At 51.4% G+C, this 21,651-nt stretch overlaps 2 protein-coding genes across 7 annotated transcripts in view; one reads left to right on the forward strand and one right to left on the reverse strand.

The window, feature by feature from the left end:
* Nucleotides 1-2,779, reverse strand: part of RANBP10 (RAN binding protein 10) — an 86,017-nt gene extending 83,238 nt beyond the window's left edge. For 2 of the 3 annotated variants that reach the window (XM_089320298.1, XM_017342304.4), the window contains exons 1-2: nt 2,507-2,765; nt 1,702-1,813 (exon numbers count right to left, since the gene is read on the reverse strand). Coding sequence is in view for 1 of the 3 variants with exons in the window: in XM_008257482.5 (XP_008255704.1) it covers nt 1,702-1,813; nt 2,507-2,741 (347 nt within the window). In the remaining 2 variants the exon portion in view is untranslated. Of the gene's footprint in view, nt 1-1,701; nt 1,814-2,506 lie in introns of all 3 variants that reach the window. The other variant, XM_008257482.5, reaches the window with a different exon arrangement.
* A 314-nt stretch (nt 2,780-3,093) lies between these two features.
* Nucleotides 3,094-21,584, forward strand: TSNAXIP1 (translin associated factor X interacting protein 1). Of its 4 annotated transcripts, XM_008257477.5 has the most exons (16): nt 3,094-3,405; nt 9,226-9,325; nt 14,675-14,790; nt 14,939-15,062; nt 17,060-17,153; nt 18,037-18,233; nt 18,599-18,734; nt 19,120-19,289; nt 19,372-19,531; nt 19,608-19,738; nt 19,899-20,024; nt 20,167-20,319; nt 20,449-20,558; nt 20,745-20,871; nt 20,969-21,075; nt 21,271-21,584. In XM_008257477.5, exons 1-16 carry the CDS (start codon nt 3,359-3,361, stop codon nt 21,509-21,511), a joined length of 2,139 nt encoding a protein of 712 aa, XP_008255699.1. In that variant the 5' UTR covers nt 3,094-3,358; the 3' UTR covers nt 21,512-21,584. The 4 variants fall into 4 exon arrangements, with proteins under 4 accessions (XP_008255699.1, XP_089176421.1, XP_089176422.1 ...); XM_089320295.1 differs by lacking the exon at nt 9,226-9,325; XM_089320296.1 differs by lacking the exons at nt 19,372-19,531; nt 19,608-19,738.
* The last annotated feature ends 67 nt before the right edge of the window (nt 21,585-21,651 follow it).

The following is a 21,651-nucleotide window of genomic DNA, read 5'->3' on the forward strand; positions in this document are numbered from 1 at the left end:
GGGTAAGTGTGCCAAATTTGAGCCTCAGCTTCTCCGCTTCTGATCCATTTTCCTCAGTTTCCTGAAAATGTACACCCTGGGAGGCAGCAGATAGGGCTAAAGTACTTGAGTCCCTGCAACCCACATAAGAGACCTGGATGGAGTCCAGGCTTCTGGCTTTGGCCTGGCACAGCCCTAGCTGTAGCAGACATTGGGGGAATGAACTAGTTGAGAGGAGAGCTCTCTTTGTCTGCCTCTTAAATAAAATGAAAATATATAAACAGTTTTAAAAAGCCTTCAGGGATGGGCGTTGTGATACGGCAGGTTGAGCCACATTCCATACAGTGCTGGTTTGAGTCCTGGCTGACTATTCTGTGTTTCCTATCCAGCTTCCTGCTAAAGCGCCTGGGAAGCAATGGGTGAGGGCCCAAGTACTTGGGTTCCTGCCGCCCAAGTGGTGAGGGCCCAAGTACTTGGGTTCCTGCCGCCCAAGTGGGGGACCCAGATGGAGTTCCTGGCTCCTGGCTTCAGCCTGGTCTAACCTTGGCTGTTGTGGGTATTTGGGGAGTGAACACTCTTACTCACTCTCTGTCACTCTGCCTTCCAAATAAATGGGTAAATCTTAAAAAATAAAAAATCCCTCCAATAAGTATAAATTTCCTATGTGTAAATGCAATAGATGGGGATAAAAGTGAAGGATGCAATAACTTCCCATGATAGGAATTTCAGAATCACAGAACTTTCAGTTTAAGGCAGCTTACACGCTAGCCGAGCGCCCCACAACACAGACAAGGAGACAGAAGTGTCAGGCTCTGCCTAAGACAGAGAAGAGCACCACAGCGTCGCTGAGGAAGCAGGACAGGCTGAGTCCACGGAGGGACAGTCCCCAGGAAAGAAGAATCATTCCAAATGCTCAGAAATCCGCTCAGGGCAGGGGCAAAGGTCACTGGCCGGGTGGGGCTGGTCACTGGTAAGGAAAGTGTTTTCCACAGTAGCTGCAATCATGTTATTTCATAACTTAAACACCTGCTTTGTCACAATCACTGGAAAAAGGGGAAACGGGGAGAAAAAGGAGAATGAGAAAGAAAAATGAAGACTCTCCCCTCTGATTTCCTAGGTCTGCCTAAAAGAGGGTGTCTCCCTGATGCTGACCTTAATGAGGACCTTCTTAAAGCTGGTCCAACTGGTGTGCAAGTTCCTGGACTGAAAAACAAGTTTATGGGCAGCGCGGTCACCTGATTCTGACCATGTGTGTGCTGTTTACCCTGAGATGACAGGCTGGTGGCCACCACCACTCTGATGGAAGCTGGAAAGACTCTCCTACTCCTCTGAAGCCTACCAGGGCCTCTACATGACTCAATGCCATAAAAAGGAGTGTGAACGGAGGGAAGTCACACACTACACACCAGTGGGAAAACCCCACTGCGGGTGCTGAACCGTACTTGTTACTTGTTTTTCTGATCTGTGAGGCATGTAATGACATCATCACTAAAAAAAAAAAAAAAAAAAAAAAAAAAAAAAAAAGCCCCTTGCTTTACCATTAACACCCCTACTTGCTCTCAGGGCCTAATGCTCAGACCAGCCATGGTCAAGGAACACAGAAAGCCCAGACCCATGGGCTCAGCAGCTCGCAGGGTCACGGTGTCAGCCAGGAAACTTCGAACTCTGACCACCTGGAACAGTTTCAGTGTTGGGGAAAGAGGGTGCTACCGAGGGGCTTACCCATCTCTTCCTTTGCTGACAATCTTCACCTCAAAGTAATAAATGCCACAGGCTGCAGGGATGGGGTGCGTGGCGCGCACCGAGGCTGCGTCTTTGTGATTTTTGCCATGACCTATAGGAGAGGGCAAGGAAGAAATTTCAGGAGAAGGAAATGCAGATGGGAAGCCAGAGGACACTCTTACAGTCTCCAAGGAATACCTAGACAACTGAGTCAACACACACACCTCCTCCTGAGCCGCTGTCCTCCCCCCCAACAAGGGTAGACGCAATACGGGTGCACGTGAGGGACAGCCAAGTGCTACCAGCAGTCTCTAGAATGCAGGCAGCCCACCGGAGAGACCAGGGGAAGAAGAGGGCAGACCTGGAAAACACCTCCTCCACTTTAGCAGAGAACCCCTGGCCTAGTCCTGGATGACTGGCAGGCAGGCAAGCCCATGGGGCTCCGGCTAATGGTGGAGATGTGACCAGCACACTCCAGAAACTAAGCATTGATAAAGGACCGAGCTGGCGCTGCGGGAGGCAGCCCAAGACAAGCAAGGAGGCCCTGAAGTGGAAGGTCCAGGCCAGCACTGGGTTTGGACACCTGTTGCAGTTCTCTTGACGCTGGGGGTCTCGGGCAGAGCAGAGCCGGCAGTCAACCCTCGGCCTGGTCAGCCCCAGCACACTGGACATTCCACAGGGGCTAAGGCCTAACCCAGAGCACCCACGCAGGGAAAAGGCCGTGATGGGGCAGGTGTAGGCAGCACAGCCACAGCCGTACCGCAGATGCTCTGGCCTGGTCCCCCCGTGGTCACACGGACGATACCTTTGTAGTGGACGCGGAGGTTGCCTTGGGAGAGGCCGATGTAGTTGTACTTGTCCTTGGGGCTCCAGGAGCGCGGCAGCGGCGTCTCGTGCTGGTTGACCGCGGGGTACAGACGCTGCAAGCGTCGGCTCAGCTCCTGCTCCCCCGGGGACGGAAGCCCGCCCCCAGCGCCCCCACCGGAGGAGTCTCCAGGCTGCGGGTTCCCAGCTCCCGGGTCTGCCGTCGCCGCCGCCATCTTGGAGGGAGCTGCTATTGTGTCACTGGGGGCGGGGAGGAGCAGGACTAGATCCGCCCCGCTCAGCCAATGGCCCGCCAGCCTGCCGGGGCCGCAGGGAAACCGAGTCCGAGTCCGGCACCTCTCTTTGGACACTGCCCCTCCTTGCCACACTTTGGACTTCAAATCCCACAATGCACAGCTCTCCGGAGGCGGGCCGGTAGAGAACTATGGGAGTTGTGGTACAAACCATCTCAGCCATGAGCCTGCCCTACTGAGATGCTGGGGCATCAAAAACTACAGTTCCCGCCAGCAAATCGGAACCGGGTCTCTCAGCGCCCCTCCTTCCCCCGAGGCCTCGGTTCATGCCCCTGATTCAGTTCTGGTAGTTGGGGTCCAACGCACTGCAGGGACCGGCTCTCGGGGCACCCGGCTCCCCAGTCCGAGTCCATCTTTGCCACCTGGCCTTCTCCCAGCGGGCGGGCGCAGGGTCTAGAGGCGTGGCACAATCTTGGCCCCGCCCCCGCCGCGGGGCCGCTGGGGCCTGGTCGTCATGACAACGGGCTGTACACTACCACAGCTAACCAGGCGGCGGGTGCTGGCTGCCCGCTCGCCTGCCTGCCTGCCCGAGTCGGGTAATGGACTCCTCACAGTCGCGGTGCTGCAGCTTCTCGTCTGTGTCGAGGTAGGCGCCGGGCGGGCTGAGGACAGAGAGGAGGGTTTGAGTACCTCCAGAGAAGGAAATGGCATCTGGAACAGACCTCTGAACCTCCTGCTGGCCTGTGTCCTTCTGTGTGAGGCTCTGGCCCGGACACAGCGGTGCAGAAAGCCCGGCTGACTTAGCCCACTGAGGACGTTACCTGCTGGCAAAAGGGCGGACGCATTTCGCCAGTAGTAGTAACTGCCAGCTTGCACTGAGCGTGTTATATATGCCGAGTGCGTTGTATACCACATTTAACCCTCACAACGACTCAATGAAGAAGTAGTATCACCACTTTACAAATGAAAAAGTAGCAGTGTGGAGAGATGATGTCTTTTACCTACATGTGCGGATAAGTAGTGGAGTTAAGATGTGAACCCAGCTACGTCAGACTTCTGAACTGGAACCCTTAGCTACAGGGACAAACTATCTCTTCACCCATGAGTTAGTTGGATTTATGACAAAGATATTTGTTGAATTTAGGCTGACTCTAAGCAGCCTAGGCATATCTCACAGCCTCTTCAAGTAGCTCCAGATTCAGGGGTGCCGCCTCCAGGCACTGTAAAATATGACACAAGTCCCATTGATCAGGAAAGCCGCCTATATGGATTCACACAAAAATTTCACCTAAATACCTTCCTAGCTTCTGAACCTGATAGAAGGCCCTTAAAGTTACAGGCACTGGTTTCTGTATCTCAAACAGGAGGATGATACATTGTTGGGAACATTTAGCAAGAATATGGGAAGCTGTCACCACTGCTCTTGCACATAGTAGGCATTCAGGAAATTTTAAATAATATAGTTTGCCTCTTCTAATTATGGCCAATGCAAAAAATCCTGACCTCACCTGAATTCTCATCCTTCAGGGTCTGCTCCCATGAAAAGCCCACAAGAGTCCCCTAAAACAGGAAATGCCAATTTACCTGTTTTATCCAGAGGAAAATCAGTCTGCAAGAACCAAGCAGCAGACTTGAGAGAGGTGTTCCACAGCACAGGCGTGATTTGGGAAACTGCAGTCGTCTGTGACAAAGATAGGGAGCAAACTCAGAAAGAGAATCCCCATCCGTCCTCAGAAGGATGCACAATGTAATTGACGAGGCTAAATTGGGTGGCAGTCCCAAGCATCTTCCATCACTATATTCCGCATTCAAGTATTTGTGATCTCTTATACATTGGACCAGGCTCAGTGTTTGCTTTAGAGATACGGGGTGAGTGTGTCCACCTGCTCCACTGAGAGCAGAGCCAGGATGATGGATGGGCCAGACCTCAGCACCGTGAAACGTAGCAGAGGGATCCTCTACAAGAGACCCTGGAATTGCATATTTTCCCAGGGACAGACTTCTCTCTATTGGCTTCTCTCCCTTTCTCCTCATTTTCCTGGCAAAATTGCTTGCTGGCTGAAATTGAGCAGCTTGAGGTCACAACCCTGACACACCCACTAAATAACAGTTTTCTGCAGCCTTGAAGCAGAAATATGGCTCTCATTCCCCTGAGAAGATTGATGTAAAACATTTTATGTAATACTAAAGAAGCATCCTAAGCTTTTTGAACAAGTGAATAGGCTCTTCCCGGTGTTCTGTTTGTTTTATAAGTCCATTTCTTTTTCTTTTTTTTTTTTACTATTATCTCTATGACATTCAAAACTGATAACAGGCACCAGTGTTGTGGCACAGCCGGTTAAGCCACCGCCTGTGGTACCCATTTCCCACATCTGAGCAACTCCCTGGTTCTAGTACCAGCTGCTCCTCTTTAGATCCAGCTGTCTGCTACCGTGCCTGGGAAAGTAGCAGAAGATTGCCCGAGTACTTGGGCCCCTGCCACCCACTTGGGAGACTCAGATGGAGTTCCAGGCTCCTGGCTATAGTTTGGACCAGCCCCAGCCATTGCAGCAATCTGGGGAGTGAACCAGATGATAGAAGATCTCTCTCAGTCTCTCTTTGTCTGTCACTCTTTCAAATAAATAAAATAAATCTTTTTAAAGATAAAATAAAAATAGCAAGAGTGGGCATTTGACAGAGCGGTGAAGACGCCACTAGAGCTGCCTGCATTCCACATCACAGTTCCTGGGTTTGAGTCCTCACTCTGCTTCCAATCCCAACTTCCTGGGAGGCGGCAGCTGATGGCTCCTGTGGTTGGGTCCTTGCCACCCTACCAGAGATCTGGTTTGAGTTCCTGACTCCCGGCATTGGCAGTTGCAGGCTTCTAGGGAATGAGCCAGCAGACGGAAGATCTGTCCGTCTGTCTCTCTGCCTTTAAATAAATAAACATTTTTGAAACAACTAACAACATCTGTTATCTATGGAACTTTGCCACTAGGCAGTTTGTCAGGATTTGTAGAGTTCAGCGTAGTTCTCTTGCTTACCTGGCCTTTTGTGGTGCTTCCAATATCAGCAAGAAGAACAGAATTTGGGAAATTAATTGGCCTTGCTAGGAGGATATTGATTAGCCCAGTGAACAGATGGGTTTGATGTGCTGTCTCAGACCCCAGCACATCTGCGCAGACACCCTTCCTTCTCCACACCAGCTGCTCATGCCACATGTTTGTTCACACTTGTCTGATGTGGAGAGACAACAGAGCTCTAGGGCTGGGGGAGGCACGGCTCCATGCAGTAGGACTGGAGAGCCCTGCAGGACAGGATTTCCCAGCGTGGCTCATGGGAGTGCACTCAACTTCCCTACAGTTTGGCAATCCGATTTCCATGTTTATAGGCAAAGACTCAGAGGCTCAGAGAGGTTAAGCAGCATGCCCAGGGCCACCTGCTAGCCAGGGGAGTAACACACAGATCCGCCACACACTCCAACCCCCTGGATTGCTACACTTACCACTTCCTCCATCCTACCTGCGTCTGCCTACCCACACGTAGCCCTCAAAATGCCTTCCTAGCTTGAACAAGGATGACTCTGGAAAAAAAAAAAAAAAGGCTTGGGTATCGGAGACCTTAGGTGTCTAACCACTTTTCATTCATCCTGCTGTCATAACGCATGTGCAGCTCTTTGCAGCTTACTATTTTGCATATTTCTTTCACTCTTACTTTTTTTTCTAGAAAGATCTACCACACTGAAATGCATGGCAGAACCTGGCTACTTCTCTTTTTTAAATTTTTTTCAAGATTTATTTATTTATTTATTTGAAAGGAAGCATTACAGAGAGGCAGAGACAGAGAGAGAGAAAGGTCTTCCATCTACAATGGCTACAATGGCCATTGGGGAGTGAACCAGCAGATGGAAGACCTCTCTCTCCCTGCCTCTGCCTCTCTGTAACTCTGCCTTACAAATAAATAAATATTTTTTAAAAACATATATATTTATTTGAAAGGCCGGCACTGTGGCATGACAGTTTAAGCTGCCGCCTGCAATACTGGCATCCCATATGGACACCAGTTCAAATCTCAGCTTCTCCACTTCTGATCCAGCTAATACACCTGGGAAAGCAGCCCAAGTCCTAGGACCCCCTCACCCACGTGGGAGACCCAGAAGAATTCTAGGCTCCTGGCTTCAGCCTGATCCAGCCCTGGCCATTGCAGCCATCTGGGAAGTGAACCAACAGATGGAAGATCTCTCTCTCTATATATATATATCTCTATAACTCTGCCTTTCAAATAAATAAAACAAATCTTAAAAAGACAGAGAGGGAGAGGCAGAGAGAGAGATCTTTGACCTAATGGATCATTCCCCAAGTGGCCGCAACAGTTAGGAGTGACTGAGGACAAAGCCAGGAGTCAGAAATTCCGTCCTGGTCTCCCACGTGGGGGTCGGGGGCCCATGCACTGGGGCCATCTTCTGCCACCATCCCAGTCACATTATCAGGAACCTGGATCAGAAGTAGAACACAGGCCAGCGCTGCGGCATAGCAAGTAAAGCTGCCGCCTGCAATGCTGGCATTTCTTATGGGCACTGGTTCTAGTCCTGGCTGCTCCACTTCTGATCCAGCTCTTTGCTATGGCCTGGGAAAGCAGTGGAGGATGGCCCAGGTCCTTAGATCCCTGCACCCATGTGGGAAACCCAGAAGCTCCTGGCTGCTGCCTTCGGATCAGCACAGCTCTGGCCATTGTGGCTATCTGGGGAGCAAACCAGCGGATGGAGTCTCTCTCTCTCTCTCTCTCTCTCTCTCTGTCTCTCTCTCTCTCTCTCTCTCTGTAACTCTGCCTTTCAAATAAATAAACATTTAAAAAGAAGAAGAAGAAGAATAGCCAAGACTTGGACCAGCAATCCAATTTGGGTGCTAGCATTGCAAGTGGCAATTTAACCCACGGTGCCACAAAGCTGGTCCCTTTCATTCTTAAACTTCTTAACAGTTCTCTCAGAAAGCAAAACAGGAATTGAATTGTCTACATTTGTTTTTTGTAAACTTTTTTCAAGTTGTTAGTTATTTTTATTTCTTTGAAAACAGAGAAAAAAAAAGAAAACAGAGAGACAGAGATATCTACCATCTGCTGATTTACAACCCAGGTTCCCGCAACAGCGGGGGCTTGACCAGGCTGAAGCCAAGAGCCCAAAACTTAGTCAAGGTTTCCACGTGGTTAGCAGGGACCCAACCACTTGAACCATCACTAACTGCCTCAAGGGTGTGTATTTTTAGGAAGCTGGAATTGGAAATGGAGCTAGAACTTGAACCAAGGCACTTATATCCATTTCTCTCTCTCTCTCTCTCTCTCTCTCTCTCTCTCTCTCTCTCTTTAAATTTGGAAGGCATTGACAGAGAAGAGACAGAAAGAGAGCCATCCAACTTCTGGCTCACTCCCTAAATGGCCAACAACAGCCCAGGACTAGGCCAGGCCAAAGCCAGAAGTCAGAAACTCTGTCAGGGTCTCGCATGTGGGTGACAGAGATGCAAGTACTTAGGCCATTATCCACTGCTTCTCTGGGCACATTAGCAGGAATGTTGGGTCATAAATACTCTGGATTCAATCCAGAACTCCAACATGGGATTCAGGCATCCTAAGTAATGGTCTAACCTGCTACACCACAATACCCATCCTAGTCTCTATCCATCTCTCTCTTTAAGATTTATTTTTTATTTATTTGAAAGGCAGAGTGACAGAGGGAGCAGATCTTCCATCTGCTGGTTCACTTCTCAAAAGGCCACAATGGCCAGGGCTGGGCCAGACCAAAGCCAGGAGCTTCTTCTGAATCTCCCACATGGGTGGTAGGGACCCAAACACTCGGGCCATCTTCCACTGCTTTCCCAGGTGCATTAGCAGGGAGCTGAATTAGAAGTAAAGCAGCCAGGACTTGAACTGGTGCCCATATGAAATGCCAGCATTGTAGGCCCTGGCCCCTAGTCTCCATTTCTGTATGAAGGAACTAGGCTGAGAAAGGTTAAGTGACTTGCCCAAGGGTGGTCCTACTGGAACCACGGATGTGAGCCCAACAGCTGCTAAGTGGCAGATCCAGATTTGTACCCAGTAGACCTCAGACCCTGTGCCTCTCGTCCTGTTGCGCCTGCTCTGGTATCACACCCTGAATGTCCCAGAGTTGTGTGCATGAAGCCATCATCACAGCCACAGCCTAACACAGAATAGAAGTTTGGCCACAAGGTTCTCTGTCCATGGTGAGGAAGTCCTACTGCCAAAGGACTTGGTGAGATTCTGGTGGTGGGAAGGTTTCTGGGAATGTAGGAAAAAGGCTTGGGCCCGGGGCCAGGGGCCTGCTTGGCAGCATATTTGGGAACCTGGAATCAGGCACTGGAAAGACCCGGAACCTGGCTCTGGGGGGAGAGGAAGCCATGCCTTGTGATCTGGGAAACGGGGGCTCTCCCCGCTCTGGGCTGTCACCCACCCCCACAGCTTTTGCTTCTCTGTGCAGAACACACCCTCGGCCTTCAGGGGTGACCATGGATGGCTTCTCCATCTCAGGATCCAAGAGCACCCAGAAACACACGCTTTCTCAGAAACGGAAGACGCTGGTTAGTGATGCTCCCTTTGGAACCCCAAGTATCAGTCCCCACACCCTATCTCCCTGTTTGCAACCCTAGTGTACCACTCACCTGAAGCACTCCCACAAGAGTGGTTGGTTCCCTGTCAGGGGTCTGTGGCCCACCTGGCTTTGGGGAGGGTGTTTCTCAGACTGTTCCTCACCTGAACCTCCCCAGACCTCTCCTGGCGGACAGCTTTCCAGCAGCTCAGCATTCTGCGCAGTGGGCCTCATTTCATCATCTTGCCTGCCAGGTGCCAGGCACTGTGCTAGGTGCTGGGATGGTCACAGAACTGCCAAGGTCCTTCTGGGTGGTGAATCTTTTCTCACCACTTTCTGGCCTGCTAGGGGACTCGAATGGCCAGCATACACAGGGAACTCCATGACTGCTTACAACAGGACTAGGCGTGTGAAACAGGAGGGAAGCAGTGTTTCTCCACCGTGTTACTGGCCCTCTAGGTCCCTCATCTATTCCTGTTCTTTAAAGTTTTTACATAAAAATGTCATATTAAGTACTTTTGGGCTTTTGTCGACATGAGCAAAGGATCGATGTGATTTAATCAAAAGACAGCCATTGTCCAAATCTCAAAGAGAGTAAAACACGCTTGAGCAAATGTGCAACTTCAGCTCACGTGAACTGCTGTGGGCTATGATGGTTTTCCTTGGGGTGTTCCTTGTGAAGGTTTTGGGAATAAAGGGGCTACACCTTGTGAGGCTGGGGACCCTGACAACAGGGAAGGCGGCATAGGACTCTGCAGAGACCAAGCGCCATTAAGCGGGACTCTAACCTGCACTCAGCCCATGAACTGCTACCTCCTGTAGCACTGGGGACAGACTCCCTTTTTCCTGTTCGGTAGCGGCAACACCACCTGCAACCACCAGGAGGCGGTGCACCCTCCCGCCCTCCCAACTCGGGGGCCGCCTCGCCATTTTCACCTGCAGGGGGAAGCGGAGAGCGAAGAGTGCCAGGAACACCGCATTCCAGCCACCATGGACAGAGGCCTCCCCAGGGTGTTCCTAAACCCCAAGTTTCCACTCGCCCCTGCAATCAAAGTAGGGTGACCGTGTTTTCTCCCACAGAAAGAGCAGAGAGGACAAAAGGACGGCCTTGAAAGTCTGACAAACGTAACTCACTCGCTAGAGTTAGCTGCTGCTTTGACAATGGCCTGGGTGTCTTCCACAGTTGTATTGTTATAAAAATCACAATTTAATAATCATTCAAAAAAATGTTTTCTAACTATATATTTCTCCCCAGGGTTGATTTTTAACAATTTTACTTCTTCCATCTTCCTGAGGGTCTATTTATGCGTTAGATCCTGATTATTTTTATTTGATAGCACCTTTCTAGCAATCAGAATTACTCTTTCCTAATAACAAAAGCATTTGAAGCAATTAAAATAAATGCCCTGTGTGTGTTGCTCTGACCATACCCCCAAGCATTTAAAGTATGTTATTTTAATATTATTTCTACAAAATGTTATGTTTTTAAGCAATAAGTGCATCAAGGGAAAATGTGATTTTTAAATTTCTAAATGGCTAAGTATTTTAAAAGCTTATATTGCTGGTTCCTATTTTCACTGTGTAATATCAGCAACTGTGTTAAAAATGTGTTGAGGAAGGCTAGCGCTGTGACACAATGGGCTAAGCCTCTGCCAGCAACACCAGCATCCCATTTGGTCACTAGTTCAAGTCCCTGCTGTTCCACTTCTGATCCAGCTCCCTGCTAATGCATCTGGGAAAGCAGTGGAAGATGGCCGAAGTGCTTGGGCCCCTGTACCCATGTGAGAGACCCAGAAGAAGCTCCTGGCTTTGGCCTGGCCCCATGCTGACCATTGTGGTCCTTTGGGGAGTGAACCAGCAGATGGAAGATCCCACTTCTTTCTTTCTCTCTCTCTCTCTCTCTCTCTCTCTCTCTCTCTCTCAAAATAAACAAATCTCTTTTAAAAATGATTGAGGGGTAGACATTTGGTCTAAGGGTTAAGACACCCACTCACATCTCATATCAGAGTGCCTGGGATCAACTCCATCTTCCTGCAGAAGCAAACCCTGGGAGGCAGAGGAGATGCCTCTAGTAATTGGGTTCCTGTCACCCATATGGGAGACCTGGATGGTTTCAGGCTCATGGCTCCAGCTCTGCCCCAGACCTAGCTGTTACTGAACTTGAGGAGTGAACCAGCCTGTCAAATAAATAAAAATAAAGCGAAAAGAAAGGAAGGGAGAAAAAGGAAAGACCGGGGGAAAGGGTGGGAAGGAGGGAGGAAGGATGGTTCTGACTCCGGGTTCCTGCTAATGCTTCCTGGGCAGCAGCAGTGAGGTTCAAGTGGCTGAGGTACTGTCACCCACGTGGGAGACCTGGATTGGTTACCAAGCAATCGCAGGCATTTGGGGAGTGAACCAGTGGATGGGAGCTTTCTCTCTCAGTCCTCTCTTTCTGTCTCTTTGTGTCAAATTAAAAAAATTTTTTTTTAGTGTGTGAAGATGTTATCTGTGGCCCATGGTTTTTTTTTTAATTTATTTGAAAGGCAGAATAACAGAAAAAGAGAACAGAGAGCTTCTATCTGCTGATTCACTACCCAAATGGCCACAACAGCCAGGTCTGGGTCAGGGCAAAGCCAGGAACTCCCATCTGGAAATCCCACATGTGTGGCAGAGCCCCAAACATTTCGACAATCACCTACTGCCTTCCCCAGGCCAATTAGCAGGGAGCTGGATCAGAAACAGGGAAGCCAGGACTCAAACCAGCACACTAATATAGGATGCCAGTATTGAAAGTGGCAGCTTAACAACCTGTGCTACAAACTGGCCCTAGTGGCACATGAGTATTTTTGAATATGTTTTTTAAAAGATTTTCATTTCCATTTACTACATTTTATAAATCTGTTCATCTGTAATTGTCTGGCTCATCTGTTAGTATCTCAGATTGCTCTTGGCAATAGTGTCTTTTCTTTCTTTAGTGTGGCTTAAACTCTTTGCTACCATCATTTCATCTATCTCTTCCCCCCCACATTTTCATTTATTCAAAAAATACTTATGTCCATCTATGTGCCAGGCACTGAAGACATGGCAGGAAGCAAGGCCGACAGCCTGTCAAGTGATGGGGTTGGTGATGGGGAAGTTCAAGGGGTCCTGGGCTGGTGTCAGGGAGAACCCCCGAGATCTCAAGGATGACATGCAAGGAAAGGCATCCACCCAGTTACTTCAAGATGCTACAGCCTTCTCTGTGATGCAGTGACAAGGCTACATACCTCTCACCAATATTCAAGGAAAGAATAATCCCAAGATTGAAACAAAATTCAGCAAGGAATGGCATTTGATTCAGTGATGCCCGCGTCCTGTAATAAAGCACCTGGTTTCAAGTATCTGCTGTGTGTCTGATCCTACTTCCTGCTAATGCACACCCTGGAAGGCAGCAGATGATGGCTGAGGTACTTGGGTCCCTGCCACCAATGTGAGAGACCCAGAGAGGGTTCCAGGATTCTGGCTTCAGCCTGGCTTAGCCTTCAGCTGTTGCAGGCTTTTGGGGAGTGAACCTGCTGATGGAAGATTTTCCTTTCTCTGTCTCTGCCATTGTTCTGCCTTTAAAATAAAAATAAATAAATAAAACGTACCCCCAAAAATGTGGTAGACGGGGCCATGCAAGGAAGAATCTAAGGAGCCAGTGGCATTTCCATGCTGGGGGGGGGGGGGGGGTCAGGAGCCTGTTACCATATAGAGCATGGGAGAAAGTCTTGACTTCTTCATCCCTGAAGAACCTGGAGGCTAGGTTCAGGGCCACGGGTGAGGCTTTTCAAGTAATTCCACAATTCAGTTTTCTTTTAAATGTGCAGATTATTTGAAATTCAATTTATTTACTTATTTAAGAGACAGAGACAGGGAGTGAGATCTCCACTTGCCAGTTCACTCCCCAAATGCCTGCAATACCTGGTGCTAGGCCAGGCCCAAGCTGGGAGCTGGGAACTCAACCCAGATTTCCCACGTGGGTAGCAGGGACCCAACTACTTGGGCCATCACCTGCTGCCTCCCGAGTCTGAATTAGCAGGAAGTTGCAGTCAAGAGCAGAGCTGTAACCTAAACCCAGTCATGCCAGTTTCAGACACTGGCATCCCAGCTAGTGTCCTGCTAGGTGAAATGTTGGTTCCCCATTGTGGAGAATTCTGGAAAAAAATACAATTACACAAAAATAATCACCCATGATAGTACAACTGGAGAATGGTTATCACGGACAGCCTTTTGGATCCTCACCTCTATCTTTGCTGGTCTTTCACTTGACTCTGTGTGCTTATTCGCTAATTCCAGACTCCACTTAGCTCTGAAAGGACTGTATTGTTAGTCTATTTTTCTGCTCAGCCTCTCTCTCAACATTGCATGGCTACATAACAATATTCTGGTTTCAGACACTTAGGAGGTTTCTGATTTTTGCACCTTCATAGGTAAGGCCTTGAGGGGCATCCTTGGGGAGCGTCCTGTGCCAGTGCACTCCTCTTGAGATGACTCACCTCCCCCAGGCAGTCCACGCTGACTTGTCATCGTCAGTTTGTCATTATATCCCCCAGCTTCCCTGTGTCCCGAGAACTGGCAGGGCCTGGCGTGAGGAACAGTGAATCACAGACTGGATGTAACCCGAGAAGTAGCTTCACTGGGTCAGAGAGTCATTTTTTTTTTCTTCATGCTATGAGTATTTCATGAAAAGATTTCTTAAAATCCCGTACACATTGCTACTTCCTGCTACACACCCTTAGACCTGCTCAGAGTTCAAAAATGAGATCCCACTGCCAAGGGGTTCTCGCTTACCACTCCCTTCCCTGAAGGGTGCAGCCCAGTCTCCTCCCAGAGTACAGGGCTTCCACACTGCATCTCTGCCGTCTTGTCTTTTGGTCCAGGTTTGGGGCTGGACCCGTCCTCCTGTCTCCTTAGCTAGACTGTGCCACGGGGCAAGCACTGGGCACCTACCATTACTCACATCTGCTCTCACGCACAGATACTCAATACTCCCTGACATTAAGTGAGGGACACCTCATCTTTCCTGAGCTCCTGGCAGGTGCCACAGCCTCTGCTTTCTCATTGTGTCCTCACATCAGTACAGTGCAATGGAGACCAACACTGTTTCCACTGGACAGCTGTTGAGGCTGACAATCTGACAAGTCTGTGACCACACAATAAGAGATTTCACTCAAGCCCTCACTCTAAGATCCACAGTCTTCATTATGAGCCATATTAAAAGATTTTTGTTAAAAACAAACAAACAAAAACCACTAGGGTAGAGGGAAGAAGGACGGAGAGGAACATTAGGAAGGGAAGGAAGCATTGTTGCCATAGTAACCCTGCCTGTCCCCCTCTGCAGCCCTTCCATTTCTCCATGGGCAGCCACCTGTCCCCGTGGCCCACACATGCCAGCGGACAGACGATTCTGCAGAAGCGAAAGCCCTGTTCTTCAGATGACTACCAGAGGCGATCAGGGTGAGCCAGGTCAACCTGTTGGTGAGTGTGGGGCTGGCACAGACTGGCGTTGGAGCAGGAGACAGGGCAGGGGTGTGTGCTGCCCCAGGCGGAGAGTGCACGGGCCCTGTGGGGCACGCCTCACATATCAGCCCATCATCCCCCGCAGGAGCTGGCAGCAGCCCTTGAGCACTGCCAAACCCAGGTACCTGGAGCAGCTAGAGAACTACCTCCGCAAGGAGCTCCTCCTGCTGGACCTGGGCACGGATAACTCCCAGGAGCTGAGGCTGCAGGTCAGAGCCACAGAGGACATGTGGGAAGGGCGGTCGTGGGGAGAAATCCCACCTATCAAGACCAAGCACATCCTCTCATACCTCCTCCAGGTCTCCTTTTTTGAAGAAAAGCATGTCCCATGACAAAGCCAGTGAGCAGGCAAGGCTGCAATGCAGAGCCCAAGCTCTCCTGAGGTTTGAGGTTCCACACTGGACTCAGGTGGAATGATGTCTCCCATTCCATCAGCTCTATGACCTCAGTTAGGTCACTGGACATCCATGTGAATGCAGCCTGAATCTTGGCAGAACAGTGCTGATAATCATAAGCTCAATGAACTAATCCAGATACAGGGAAGAACAGTCTAAATGCAGTCCTTCTTCTGGTCCATACTAGGGAGGGATTTACCAAATATCTGCTCAAATAGAGATGGTGGGGCTGGCATTTTGGCACAGTGGGTTAAGCTGCTGCTTACAACACCAGCATCCCATATCAGAATGCAGGTTCAAGTCCTAGCTACTCTACTTCTGATCCAGCTCCCTGCTAATGTAAGTGGGAAGTCAGCAGAGGATGGCCCAAGTATTTGGGCCTCTGCCACCCATGTGTGAGAACCATGTGAGAGCCATGGAGTTCCTGGCTCTTGGCTTTGGTCTGGCCCAGCCCTGGCTGTTGCAGCCATCTGAGTAGTGAAGCAGCAGATGAAAGATCTCTGTGTCTTTCTGTCACTCTGTCTTTCATATAAATAATAAATCGATCTCAAAAATATAGGGATGGGGGCTAGCATTGTGGTGCAGCGGGCTAAGCTGCCACTTGCAATGGCAGCATCCCATATAAGAACGCCTGCTCTGCTTCTGATCTGGCTCCCAGCAAATACACCTGGGAAAACAGCAGATGACTCATGTACTTGGACACCTGCTACCCATGTGGCAGACCTAGATGGAGTTCTAGGCATCTGGCTTCAGTCTGGCCCAGCACTGGGTGAGACAGCAGTTAGATCTCTCTCCCTCTCCCTCTGTATCACTCTGCCTTTCAAATAGTAAATAAATCTTTCTTAAAGACCGATAGACAGCCGGTGCTGTGGCTCAATAGACTAATCCTCCGCCTGCAGCGCCAGCACCCCAGGTTCTAGTCCCGGTTGGGGCACCAGATTCTGTCCTGGTTGCTCCTCTTCCAGTCCAACTCTCTGCTGTGGCTGGGAGTACAGTGGAGGATGGCCCAAATGCTTGGGCTCGGCACCCACTCCTGGGAGACCAGGAGAAGCACCTGGCTCCTGGCTTCGGATCAGTGCAGTGCGCTGGCCGCAGCAGCCACTGGGGGATGAACCAACGACAAAGGAAGGCCTTTCTGTCTCTCTCTCCCACTGTCCACTCTGCCCGTCAAAAAAATAAATTAAAAAAAAAGATAGATAGATAGATAGATAGATAGGGAATCCCCGCTTTCTGACTTAGTCACTCAGTGAGTCACTTACTGAGCACTGGCCATGTGCCAGTCCCTGGGCACAGTCTCACAAGAAGTTCCTCACCAAAAAGGAAGCAGAGCTTAGAGAAGACACCACCAGAAATGGGAGGCCAGGATTCGAATTCAGGGCTGAGTTCTCTCCAGAAAGCAATGCTGCCGCCAAAACCACACTGTGTATTGAGGTAGGTCAGGAGACAATAGGTTTACTTGTAGACCATAACACAAGGCTAGAACCTTTCATGTCCTCCCACAGGGCTCTGAGATGGGGAGGGGTCTGGGAGGCAAGAGAGTGACTACCTAGAGAGCCAGACACAGGGCAGACTGGGAGGTCTGGCCATGCTGGCCTACTCAGCCTCAGAGACAACACCAGGAGAGGCTTCCAGAGAGCTGCTCTCCGGCTGCTTGGCATGGAGAGCTGGGTGGTGCCCAGGTCATATTTACTGACTATGGGTTACCTGGCAGCTGCATGCTAGAACACTTCTGAGCCCAGTAAAGAAAAACACAGGGCCCCACCGAGGAGCAGCTACGGGCTAGGAGGTAACGGGTTCCCTTTTCTCACCAGCCTTACAGAGAAATCTTTGAGTTCTTCATAGAGGACTTCAAAACGTACAAGCCATTGCTGTCTTCCATCAAGAATGCCTACGAGGTGATGCTGGGTAAGAATGCAGCCACTCCTCTGCGCTCGGCCTAGAGGGGGCAAGGGTCCTGTTATCCCTCACTGGGGGCTCCACAGCAAGGCTGGGACAGACATTAACTGGGCCACCGGGCCCCCCACCCCCACTTCAAGCCTTTTTGCCTCACTGTTCTGTGATAGAGCACCCAGGGCACCTGACCACTTCCTGTTCTCGAGAAACATGGTGTGTGTGGGGGGGCAGCGTTGTGGAATAGAGGGTTAATCGGCTACCTGTAATGCCAGCATCCCATCTGAGTGCCAGTTTGAGTCCTGGCTGCTCCACTTCTGATCTATGCACCTGGGAAAGCAGCACAAGATAGTCCAAGTACTTGGGCCCCTGCCACCCACATAAGAGACCAGGATGGAGTTCCAGGCTCCTGGCTTCAGCCTGGCCCAGCCCAGACCATTGTGGACATTTGGAGACTGAACTAGCGGATGGAGATATCACTCTCTAACCCTTTCAAATAAATAAATCTTGAGAGAGAGGGAGGGAGGGAGAGAGAAAGAGAAAGAGAAGGATGATGGGACAGTATCTGCCTGAAACAGTGAACCCAAAGGAGTGAGTGAGCACCTCTGGGAAGTGGGGAGGCGCCGCTGACCAGGCTCAGGAGGTGCAGAGCACTGTACAGCTGCAGCACTAAAGGCTGTAGAAGGAAGGGCATAGGAGAGACTGTGGTCCTCAGCTGGTCTCTGGCCTTAGAAGCAAGTGCAGTAAGGCAAAAGAGGGCCATGGCTTTGAATGAGGCTTGTGTAGGCCCCGGGAGTTTGCAAGCAACACAGCCTCTCCCTTGTGTGTGACCTTAGGACCTGTGTCTCTTGGCTGTTCTCAATGGCCCCAACAATTCCCCGACCTGTTCCCGCTTTAGCCCATCAAAGGGAGAAGATTCGGGCTCTGGAGCCGCTGAAGGCCAAGCTCGTCACTGTGAATGAGGGCTGCAATGAGAAGATCCTGGCCATGAGGGCTGAGGAGCGGAATGAACTCTCCATGCTGAAGACAGAGAAGATGCACTTGCTAAAACTCATTGACAAAAAGAATGAGGAGAAGATCTCACTGCAGAGCGAGGTCAGTGGGAGTGGTGGGGTGACCCCATGCCTGAAATCCCGCCCCACACCCACCCCAGGGGTGACCTTCAGGCCTTGGGCTTGGAGGTGACACCCAAATAACTCCCTCTTCCCTTCTGCCTGGAATGGCACAGGGAGCTGCTGCCTCCCCACAATGTGCTGCCTGGCTCAGCTCCGGCCAGGTGGGGTCAGTTACCACAGAGGTGGCACTGGCACCTTGCTGGGTTCTCAGGAATGGCTCGTCTCCTTCTTCCTCTACCCTTCCTGTTCCCAGGCTCTGAAGCAGCCACCCCACACCCATCCCATCCTATGTGGTGGCTAATTACAAACAGGGGGCCCCCGACCATACAGCCACCTCCCCACCAGGTGACCAAACTGAGGAAGAACTTGGCCGAAGAGTACCTGCACTACCTCACTGAGCGAGATGCCCGCAAGATTCTCATTGCAGACCTGAATGAGCTGCGCTACCAGCGAGAGGACATGACACTGGCCCAGTCCCCGGGTAAGCCTGAGCCAGGTTACCCTCCCGCTCCAGGGGCTGGGGGAGTCAGGCTCTCACCACTCCTCTAGTCAACATTCTTAACACCTGCTCATTTCACACCCACGTGTTTGAGAGTTGTCCCTGCCACCACCTGGGGCTGTGGATTTCCTGAGCAGCACTGACTGTGGATTATTTAGGTAGGAACACTGCCGATGGCTGAGGCTGCCTAGATTGCCCTGGGCTGGGCAGGCTTGGTATCCTGAATCCTGAGCCCCTTGGCTGGTGTTACTATGGCAAGACCTAAGGAAGGCAGAACAAGGAGGGCAGACAGGCAGAGGGACACTACCCTTGCCCTGGGCCACGAGCCTCAGAACTAGGGTAATGTGGGCTTGTGGGCCTCCTGCAGAGGTCTGGGGGGAGGACCCTGTGATGCTCACACTGGCTCTGAAGATGGCCCGGCAAGACCTGACCCGTGCCCAGATGGAGCTTAACACCATGAAGGCCAACTTCGGAGATGTGGTACCCAGGAGGGACTTTGAAATGCAGGAGAAGACCAACAAGGATCTTCAGGAGCAGGTGCTGGGGCACAGGCTGGGCCAGGCAGGGTAGGATAGGGGCCAAGCAGGTAGGGAGTTCAAATCAGAGACCCTGCCCACAGCTGGATGGCCTGAAAGCTGACTATGAAGAGGTGCGCAAGGAGCATGAGCTCCTGCTACAGCTGCACATGAACACGCTCAAGGAGCGGGACCAGTTTTTATCGGAGCTGCACGAGATCCAGCGCACCTCCACGCCCCGGCCTGACTGGACCAAGTGCGAAGGTGGTGATGGCCACTGGGACCCCGGGGCCCACTGCAGGGGGTGGGCTGGACTTCAGCTCCCTCTCCGCACCTGCAGATGTGGTGGCTGGGGGCCCAGAGCGCTGGCAGATGCTGGCTGAGGGCAAGAACAGCGACCAGCTGGTGGACATCCTCCTGGAGGAGATTGGCGAGGGGCTGCTCCGGGAGAAGGACTTCTTCCCTGGTCTGGTAGGAGAGTCCTGGGCAGAAGGCTTGGACCAGTCGCAACAGCCAGGCAGTGCTGCTAAGGAGACCTGAGCTTCTAAGAGAACCATCTGGCTCTCTTCCTAGCTTGGGAGGGGGCCCAAGATGGACCTAGGGATGAGCTGATATCCTTCCTCCCTTCCAGGGCTTTGGGGAATCCATCCCCGCTTTCCTGCGGTTTGAAGGCCCCGTGCAGAACAAGAAGCCAACCAAGAAGGACGTGGTCAGCCTCCTCAAGGACGTCTGGAAGGAACGTCTAGCAGGGGATAAGGTCAGAGCTCACCAGCCTTGTTGGCTCGGTGTGAACTTCAGATTGGGTCGTCCAGGGGACCCCCTTGAGGTGCTGTGAGCCGGAAGGGGGAGGGCCAACCAACCCTGGAGCAGGCTGACCAAACATTTCCCTCATGCTGCAGAAAGAGAAGTTCCCAGACTTCTTCTTCAGTTTCCTGGAGCGTCGCTTTGGGCCCCGGGATGCCATAGCCTGGGCTTACACCCTTTTTGAAAACATCAAGCTGTTCCGCTCCAACGAGGTCATGAGTCAGTTCTATGCAGTTCTCATGGGAAAGGTGAGCTTGGGCCTGGCCTGCACCTACTTTCCGTGAGAAGGCAGAAAGGAGCTTTTGCCCCCAGCATAGCCCAGCTCTGCCCTCACTACTCCAGGAACAGCAAACGAGTGAATGCTTCCCTCCCTGTAGAGGAAGGAGAGTGTATATATCAACCAGAAGGAGTTACTGGCCTACTTGCTGAAGGAGATGACAAATGCTGACAGTCAGAACGAGGGGCTAATAACCATGGAGCAGTTCAGGTGAGCGGCCAGTCCAGGCCACCTCAAACTCCTGCCCACATCCCTGGGCAGGCTCCTGGGTATGCAGGGAATAAAGGGAGCTCAGTGCTTGCTGCCCTTCTGACCACTGGTGCAGGCAGCAGAGGACGCAGGAGATGGGAGGGCAGGCCTCAGCCACGGCCCGCTGGCCTTCGTGTCTCCCCACAGCACCATCCTCAAGAACACCTTTCCTCTAAAGAAGGGAGAGCATATTCAGGAGCTGATGGAGATAGGAGGCTGGCACCCCAACAGCAGCAATGCAGACTTGCTCAACTACCGCTCATTGTTTATGGAGGTGGGTCAGCGGCTCCAGGAACCTGCCCGGCCCCTAGCCTAGTCTTGGCTGCACCCTGGTCAGTGTGCCCCTCACCTTGCCTTGTGACCCCTCACAGGATGAGGAGGGCCATAGTGAGCCCTTTGTGCAAAAGCTGTGGGAACAGTACATGGATGAGAAGGATGAGTACCTCCAAGAGCTAAAGCAGGAGCTGGGCATGGAACTGTGAGTGACCGTGGGACCCTCAACCTATTCACAAGTCCCCAGGCTGGGCTAGTCCCTCAGGGTGGCATCTCAAGCCCCTGGATCTCCCTATGCACTAACTGTGCTGCCGGGCACTATACACTGCCCCAGCCTGGCAGAAAGGAGGGCACCTTGGCATCTGGAGTCAAGGCCTGCTTCTTTTTTCTTGTGGGCCAGCCGTGATGAAGTGACCGTATACAAGATGCGTGTAGCCCTGATGAACATCGACCCCAGCCTGGATAAGCAGACTCTGAGAGCCTACCTAAGCCAGGCCTTCCAGCTTCTGCCATCAGAACTGCCAGAGGAGGGCAATGAGAAGGAACACAGCATTGCGACAGGGCTCAAGACTGCAATGGAACAGCTGCAGGCGGCTGACATCAAGCGCATGGGACCTCGAGAGCAAGAGCCTGCAAACTAGGGCCCCACGGGCAGTCCGAGTGCTCCAGGGCTGCTAACCTCTGATTTTTAGTATAAAAATTTGTTGGAACCCATGGCTTTCTACAAGCTGTGCTAGGGAGTCAGGGGGGTGGGGAGGGAGACCTAGCCCCTGGATATGCA

This window comes from Oryctolagus cuniculus, chromosome 18 (assembly GCF_051225735.1).
Source record: "Oryctolagus cuniculus isolate XC-2025 breed Fujian yellow rabbit chromosome 18, ASM5122573v1, whole genome shotgun sequence".
Taxonomy (NCBI): Eukaryota; Metazoa; Chordata; class Mammalia; order Lagomorpha; family Leporidae; genus Oryctolagus; species Oryctolagus cuniculus.